Source organism: Microtus oregoni, unplaced genomic scaffold, assembly GCF_018167655.1.
Source record: "Microtus oregoni isolate MIOR12 unplaced genomic scaffold, Mior012 000006F_ref0000085, whole genome shotgun sequence".
Classification (NCBI taxonomy): domain Eukaryota; kingdom Metazoa; phylum Chordata; class Mammalia; order Rodentia; family Cricetidae; genus Microtus; species Microtus oregoni.
The window spans coordinates 53,378,230-53,387,184 of NW_024543065.1; the positions used below are offsets into that span (position 1 = coordinate 53,378,230).

At 49.1% G+C, this 8,955-nt stretch overlaps 1 protein-coding gene across 1 annotated transcript; it reads right to left on the reverse strand.

Moving 5' to 3' along the window:
* Window positions 1-6,884: 6,884 nt before the first annotated feature.
* Lypd4 (LY6/PLAUR domain containing 4) lies at window positions 6,885-8,955 on the reverse strand. Its single transcript, XM_041654899.1, has 4 exons — window positions 8,880-8,955; window positions 8,354-8,488; window positions 7,332-7,658; window positions 6,885-7,087 (listed from the first exon to the last, which is right to left on the reverse strand). Exons 1-4 carry the CDS (start codon window positions 8,953-8,955, stop codon window positions 6,885-6,887), a joined length of 741 nt encoding a protein of 246 aa, XP_041510833.1.

The following is an 8,955-nucleotide window of genomic DNA, read 5'->3' on the forward strand; positions in this document are numbered from 1 at the left end:
GTATGTCCTACTTTCCTGTTTCCTCCGGGGCTGGCTAGCTGGCCCCTGGTGTCTGCCTGATGTCTTTCTTTCTTTCTTGAGCTAAATTCCTCCTCCAACTTGGTCTCCCTGCCCAGAAGCCCTACCTATACCTCCTCCCCACCACTGGGCTTTCAGCTTTCCTTGGACCAATCAGGCGCTTTGGCAGGCGAGGTAAAACAGCAGCACATGTTTACATAGTTAAACCAACACTGTACAAGACCAGCCCTCAGGGGACCAAGTCAGTGCTGAAGGGAGACTCAGTCCACCTAGGCTAGACTGGCCTCAGGGAACCTCGCATCCAGGAGCAAGTTCCTCACCCTGATGCTCTCCCTGCTGCCTGTGAAGGGTGTGGACATCCATTCTCCCTTAGGAGACTCTCTGCTCTGTGCATCTGGGGGTCATGGGGCACCGTGCCCCTCCTTGTCACAGGAGCATGTCACTGACAAACACCACTGAGGAAGGGATAATCAAGACTTTGTGAACTGGGAGAAGTCCTGGACTGGATAATCCAGGGCTCTGTCCTTGTCACCTCTCCTCTGGTCCTAAAAACCTGTGTCTGCAAAGCAGACTCCAGGATGCATATCTTCTAACTGGCCATGGGCATCACCCCCTCCACCCTACCCACATCTGCTGCCACCTCCTTCAGCTCCAAATCACAAGTCTTAGATCAGCTTTGCACTTCCACGCTCTGCGACTCTTCTCTTGCTTCCACAGGTCACAGCCCCATGACAAGTCTCCTAATGAGGTGAGCCCCGCCACTTTCACTGCCTGCTTCCTCTATCCTGCTATCTCTGGAGAGACTGGGCACTCTTGCAGCCACATGTGTGAGATCACGTTTGTGCCCTCAGCTCCTCATGCAGCAGACAGGAGCTGCACCGCTTTCGTCCTCAGCCTGCGCACCCGCATTCTGCCCACTAGAAAGGAGGTTAAAGGAGTGGTGAGTGAGCCCCAAAGGAGGAAGGGGCCACACCCCTCTCCCTTGTTTCTCCTCATCTGAACCTGCTCTGGCCTTCAAAGGAAGGGCTCCACTAAGCAGTCAGAGGTGCGGGCTCTAGGATCTCATTCTGTCCCCTCCTCTGCCCAGCACCGCAGTCCAGACACCTGGCAGAGGGGTTCAGACAAGACTCAGCCTATCATGTAGGGGACTGGCAGGTTGCTTAGAGAATGACGGGAGGCATGCTCAAGTGAGGGTGGACATCAGCCAAAGGGCCCAGTGCAGATGGAAGGCCGTCAAGGAGCGAGAGGGGACAATGGCCAGGGAACCATGGGCTGCATGATAAAGCAGGTTGGGTGTGTCTTCTAAAGTCTCTGGCACAGACAGCCTTCCTGAAGCCATGTTTTCCTGTGCAGGACATCGACAGACATGTGGCTTAACTCTTAAAAGGGGGGATTATGTTGTGACTATATTCTTTGCCAGAAAGCTCCTGCACATAGTAATTTTATATTCTTCTTAGCAAGTGAGGGAAGTGGTTAGTGTTTTCAAAGTTGTCTTTCTTCTGTGGTCTTCTCTCTGAGATGTACACTGTGGTACTTCTTCCTTACGGTGGTCTGTGTATGCTAGGGATGATGTACATGTACCCGAGGCCACTGCTGTATCCTGACAGCCAGATGAGCTCATTAGACTGAAGATGGCTCCTTCCAGCACCAAGGGAAGGACTGTTCTCTCTAAATCCTTTTGTTTTTAAAATATAATAAGAGTTTTGCTCAATTGTTTGTTTCTCAGTGATAAAAAGATGCTAATTTAATTTTATTAAGACAATAGGCAAAGAGAACATTAGGTCTGTTTGTTCACTTAAGTAAGGTAAGGCCTTACTTAAACAACCATTGGGGGAAGACATATTTAAAAGTCATATAGCCTAAGTTAAAGCACTTGCCTCCTTCATCTGCTATCTTTGCCTCTTTGAAACATGTTTGGGTCCCAGCACTTTCATCCAGCAGCTTATTACTGCCTGTAACTCCAACGCCCTCTTCTGGTCTCCATGAGCACTTGCAAGCATACCAGTGGCACATATTCACAATGCACACACATGCACACACATCTTTGGGAGAGATGGCTCGGTGGTTAAGAACACAGTCTGCCATACATGGATCTAATCTACATGGGGAGTAGAAAAAGACAAGATCTCCTGAGTAAATTGGGAGCATGGGTGTCAGGAGCCGTCTTCCCCCAAAAAATTATTACAGGAACCATCGCCCTGGGGAGTCTGCAGAGAACCCCACACCCCCAATTGTATTGAGAACTGTTCTATTGGCAGAGCCTACCCCACACCCAATTATCTGTTAATAGAGAGCTATCTGATAGCGGAACCCGCCCCACACTCCAATTATCTAGAGAACTAGGTGTGTCAACTTGTGACTTCCTGGCTGAGGAATCGTGACCTGACCTTTCATAACCTCCTGGCCTACGTGACCAACGTGAATCACACGGCAAGAGCCCAGGCCCTTGTGCCCCCCCCCCAAATTCCTTATCCTATATAAGCTGTACCCTGTCTCTAATAAACGGAGGCTTCGACAAATCTGCCTGGCCTTCTTCCTCTTTTCCCGCCCATATCTTACAGATAGTGCCTCTCGGGGACCCTGGAATTACTGAACTGCCAGGCGGGTTACAACCCCTAGACTGAGTAACCCGCCGAGGCAGACTACACATGGGGACCATGGGAGAGGGTTGAAGGGGAGGGGAGAGGAAGGGAGCAGAGCAGAGAAAAATGCATAGCTCAATAAAATCAATTTTAAAAAGACAAAAAAAAGAGCACAATCTGCTCTTCCAGAGGACCTGGGTACTTCATTCCCAACACCCACATGGTCCGGGGGCATCCAATGTCTTTTGACCTCTGAAGATACCATGCACATAACTAGTACTCAGACATGCACGTTCAGGTAAACCTCCTGTGCTGTCCCCATTTCCCTCACAGTCCATTGGGCACCAGTCCACGAGGACAAAGGGGAAAGTGTGGTGACAGAGAACTTTGTACGGCCCAAGAACGCAACAGAGAGAGCCTTGCAGGAGACATCGTTGTTGAGACAACACAACTTCATTCCCGAGTTAGGGGAGACATAAAAGATGGGCACACAGACTGGGGCATCACTTCCTAGTACAGTGTCATTATCATACGGGCATCAAGGGGAAAGCCTCTGCAGGGGACTGTGCCAAGGGTCACACTAGAGGAAAGTCAGTCTCCAGGTCAGGGAGAGAGCAGGAAGGCCCCCTGCTGTGGGGAGACAAACACCCACACACTGGAAATAAAAAATAAATCTTTTTCTTTCATTGTGTCAAGTCAAATATCTAAATCCTCAGAATTCTGTTAGTGATCTGTTTGCTGCCGTTTACAAGGGCTGGCTTAAAGAACAAAATGTCTAAAGAAGATTTATTTTCAAGTGTTTGATTTTTTTAAGTTTTACCTAAATGTTATGCAAAGGTAAAGTACTAGACTGGTGTAACCACCTTCTGGGTATCCAACAACCACCTCTGCAGACCTCACACCTACGTGGACACAGCGCAAACCTCACACCTACGTGGACACAGCGCAAACCTCACACCTACGTGGACACAGCGCAAACCTTACACCTACGTGGACACAGCGCAAACCTCACACCTACGTGGACACAGCGCAAACCTCACACCTACGTGGACACAGCGCAAACCTCACACCTACGTGGACACAGCGCAAACCTTACACCTACGTGGACATAGCGCAAACCTTACACCTATGTGGACAGAGCGCAAACCTCACACCTACGTGGACAGAGCGCAAACCTCACACCTACGTGGACACAGTGCAAACCTCACACCTACGTGGACATAGCGCAAACCTCACACCTACGTGGACATAGCGCAAACCTCACACCTACGTGGACATAGCGCAAACCTCACACCTACGTGGACAGAGCGCAAACCTTACAACTACATGGACAGAGCGCAAACCTTACAACTACGTGGACAGAGTGCAAACCTCACACCTACAGAGCACAAACCTCACACCTATGTGGACAGAGCGCAAACCTCACACCTATGTGGACAGAGCGCAAACCTTACAACTACATGGACAGAGCGCAAACCTTACAACTACATGGACAGAGCGCAAACCTTACAACTACGTGGACAGAGGGCAAACTTTATGCCTATGTGGACAGAGCGCCTAAAAGAAACACTGTTTTAACTCTAGGTCCCAGGAGACTGTGGCACGTTTCTTGAAAAGTCCTACAGCTCTGGGGAGTCTCTTGTGTTTTCTAGATCTAAGAGGCCATGAAGACCCACACAGATGAACTCTAATCCCTGAACATTCTGTAGAGAGAACATTGAAAGAAAACATGGGCAGAGGTCTTGACTCATCCCCAGCAGGTGGCACCACTGCCAAAAGAAAGGCTAAAGGAGCCAGGGGGATCCTGAAAGCCAGGGGATTGGCCTTAACAGAAAGGAAGGAAGGAAGGAAGGAAGGAAGGAAGGAAGGAAATGGTTAATTTAGGACACCCAGGTGTTAAAGGCTTCTTCATGTGGCTGGAGAGATGGCTCAGCAGTTAGGAGCACTTATTGCTCTTCCAGAGGACCTGGGTTCAAATCCCAGAACTCACATGGTAGATCACACCTGTCTGTAACCCCAGTTCCAGGAGACCTGACAACGACTGCAATGTACATAAAATAAACAATAAAGGCTACACTAAATAAACATTGAACACAGGCTGCTGACAGACCAAGCAGATTGCCTCCTCAAAAAAAGTGCATTTGCATATTCCTGACGATTCTGCTGAAGGCCTACAAAACCAAACATACCAAAACCACCATCCCATTGTAGGTCAGCACTCAGATGGTCCTGGGACAATCTACCTAAGTGGGTCCCTTTGATCATCCCCCAAAACCTGGAAGTCAGCAAAGGTGGAGACCCTAAATGCTTTGATGCCTCTATTTCAGCCAGGGAGAGTAGGAAGTGATTTAATGTTTATCTCCTATATAACCTTAGGGTCCCAACTCTTGAAGGAAGAATGTTAAGCAGTCAGGCATATAATAGTGAGCTTGGGGGCCCTCGGTCACAGTATCCTCTCCCTCTGAAATGTCCTATACCCAAGACTGTCCCAAGAGCCCCCCCAATGAAGATACTGCCCTGTCCACCAGTGCAGAGCAGGGGGAGGGATGAACATTTACAAAAACAAGAATTATGCCCCATCTTTTCAACTACCTAATAAGAATAAAATGGGGAAATGGTCAACTGTGGCCAGGCCAGCTTGGTTAAATGATAATTCCTGAAGCTACAGTACCTTAGTAACTTAGTAACATCTATGACAAGAACCCTGGAGGCACAATTCAGCCTTAGGATCTGAAAATGCTGTCACAAGTTCCCCTAGTTGGCTCTAAGGACTGCTACTCAGTCCCGCCTCGGTGTGTCTTGCCTACCAGCCCAGGGCCTGAGCAGTGAAGGAGGAAGCCTCCACCCTGGTCTCCAGAATGGCCTAGAATTCCAGCCCTGTTTCTCACAGCTAAGAATAACCTAAGCATATCCTATGTTACCTGATGCTCTCCCCATGTCTATGTGCCTCTGTGGTCCCATGCATCCTGTGTCCCTGTGCTCAATGTTCTCACTCTATCCTTGTTGCCCATGCCTACCCACCAGTATTATTTATGCTCTGCTTGCCAGTGATGGTCATAAGCTCACATTCCCAGGGTGATGGCATCCTTGTTAGGAGTCCTCTGCTGGCTTTGCCCTGTACCTATCCTCACATGGTTCACAACTGCCAAAACTATTAATGATAAATTATCTGGTTTGAAGATTGAAAAATGGAAGAAAAATTCAAGCATGGTGTCTCACGCCTTTAATCCCAGCACTTGGGAGGCAGAGACAGGCAGATCTCTGTGAGTTCAAGTCCAGCCTGGTCTACAAAAGGAGTTCCAGGACCCGACATCTGCCTTACTTTTTTAATTCTGTGCAGTAAGTAACACAAAGTACATAAAGTGCTGTGAGACTCCACTAAAGAACTCTGGGAGCTTGGAGGGGTCTGGTCTTGCATGGTCAAACCCTGGATTAAATGCCAGCTCCAGGGTAGAAGAAGGATGGGGTGGGATGGAGAGGAAAGAAAGGAAATGAAGAGAAAGGGAAATGAAGGAGGGAGGGAGAGAGGGAGGGGAAAGGGAAGGAGAGAGCTGGCCAGAGTTGTGATTTTCCATCCAGAGAAGGGAGGCGGTGGATGGCCTGGGTGGCAGCAGCCTTCCTGCCTACAGAAGCATCTTTCCAGACCTGGGTTCCATGGGGAGGAGTTTTGTGGATGGTGTTGCACTGATGGAGGAGGGTCATTTGTCTATGTGTTACTTTCATTGGTTAATAAAGAAACTGCCTTGGCCTTTGATAGGACAGAAAATTAGGTAGGCGGAGTAGACAGAACAGAATGCTGTGAGAAAGAAGCAGATTCAGGAAGAGGATATAGCTCTCCTCTCCAAGATGGATGCAGGTTAAGAATCTTTCTGGTAAGCCACCACCTCGTGGTGCTATACAGATTAATAGAAATGGGTTAATCAAGATGTAAGAGTTTCCATGTAATTATTTTGGGTAAAACTAGCCAGTGGCCGGGAGCCCTTCCGAGCGGGCCCGCCGCTCCATCTACAATGCACACCTTCCTCCTTCGCAGGCTCTTAACTGCATTCCTCCACACCAGTTCTCATCTCCTAAGGATTGACTCCCGAGTAGAAAGCAGCCATAGTTCTAGGAAGCACACTCTCAGACTCTCCTGCTCTTGTGTCCCCTCCCTGCACATGCTGGGCCCTTCTCTGCTCTCTACCCCTCTACACTCTCACAGACCTCAAGACAAAGCGTAAGGATAATTCCATGTTTTATTCCATAGGCAAGGGGGTCTGGTATGTGTCCAGTCTCGCTGGGTGGTCAGTCTCTGAAGATGAGCAGACAGCATAAGAGGATGCTCCACGGAGAACCTTGACTACAGTGTCCTGCACCAACAGTCTCGGACTTGTCTAGGATGTTGACGACCTCAGACACTCTAATGCTTCCAATATGCTGAAAATTTTCTAAAAGCTTGTTTGATTCACGAGTACAGCCCATTATGAGGAAGGTAGTATTGAGATTTCCTACAAGGAAGAAAGAAAAGAATCAAGGATACTTCTGAGACTCAAGGATCCTGCTCCCTTCCCAGAGGCCCTCACCAATCAGGACACCTGCTCTCCCACCCGAGATGTGGACACCAGGAATTGTACTCTTCTTACTTAGAGTTCATGTCTAGTCTCCTGTACCCGCAGTCCCATCTCGGGATCCCGCCACTCTCTCAGGTGTACAGTACACATGACAGTAACCTGGTAAAAGCTGTTCTCTCACCTGCCTGGAACTTTAAGGTGGAACTGTAACATGAAGAGGCAGAGAAGGGGCAGGTCTCTGTGGTGACAAAGTTTGGAAGACACTCCTGGTCATGCCTGCCCACACAGGTTGGACAGTATTTGGCAGAAGGCGCTGTGTACTTAGGCTCACTGGCCTTCAGCCTCACAAAGGGCTCCAAGTTGGTTATATTGTTGCAGAGATAGGTCCTGCAGACCCTGCTGTAGGAGGCGATTGACACTCCGGGTGGAGACACGAGGTAGGAGATTTGTGGGGGATAAGATAAGGCTGAGGTGCAGCCTTTAAAGCTCACAATTCCCCTGCTGTTCCCTGAGGAGCAGGGGGTCAGAGAGGTAGAATCAGTGTCACTGGCCCCTCCCAGGCTGCCTCCCGTCCTAACCCCTCTATTTCCTGTGCCCATTCACTGCACCTGCATGGGGCAGAGAAGTCTTTATCTGTGTCTCCTAATCCTTCTTACGGGAGCCCCTCTGCTGCCCTGGCTCCTATGTCTTCATCCTTCCCTCTCCCCCAGGGACCTGTCCACTTCCATTCTACACTAGAGATATCTGAGACCTACCCCATTCTGGCCAGTGGCCTTTCCTCACTTTCACTCCTTAACCCTCCCAAAAGCCATCACTCTACAGTGACTCATGTTTCTTTTGACTTTGTGTGCCCTCAAGGAAACGGGAAGTGTTTCACAAGCATACCTTTTCATTTTGTGCATGTGGTAATAAATAATCAGCACTATGCTTTTACTATCAATTTATATACAGGTGTGCGTGCACATGTGCTCATGTGTGTGTATGCACGTGTGTGTGCATGCGTGTGAGTGTGTGTGTGCTCATGTGTGTGTATGCACGTGTGTGTGTGCTCATGTGTATGTATGCACGTGTGTGTGCATGCGTGTGAGTGTGTGTATGTGTGTGCGCGCGCACGCACGCTCATGTGTGATCCCAGTCCTGGCTGCCGGAAGTATAGCTAGGAAGAAGGGTGAGCAGAAGGGTGAGCAGAAGGAGGTGTATCACCTGTCTCAATGTACACTATCGTCTCCTCGCAACCCTCTTTCAGGTTACACACCATGCTCCTCAAGAGAAACCACTTCCAGTTATGCAGGGTCACAGCTCTGAAGGCCGAAGCTGTTGCCTCATAGCACAAAAGGGCTCCAGTCCCTAAAGAGAGAACATTCTTCCAGTTATCTGCCTCCCCACCACCTTCTTTTTGTTGTAGGAATTTTTATTTGAGGTTTTTGTTTTGTTTTGTTGTTTGCTTGCTTGCTTTTTGGCTTTTTCAATATAGGGTTTCTCTGTATAGTCCTGGATGTCCTGGAACTCACCTTATAGACCAGGTTGGCCTTGAGCTCAGAGAGATCCACCTACCTCTGCCTCCCGAGTGCTGGGACTAAAAGCATGACCCATCATGCCTGGCTTTCCACATCACCTTCTTAAGATCATCACACAGAAAGCCTGTCCCCTGAGGAGACTCAGCCCACCTTCCACCAGTATGTAGGTCCAGCCTCCCAAGTGTTGGGGCCTTATAGTATGCAGCCCCCACAGGACATACAAGGCAATAAAGAGATGGCCTCTAAGAGGCAGAGCAGCTGCAGAGATCTCAAATTCTGGAGTCCCAT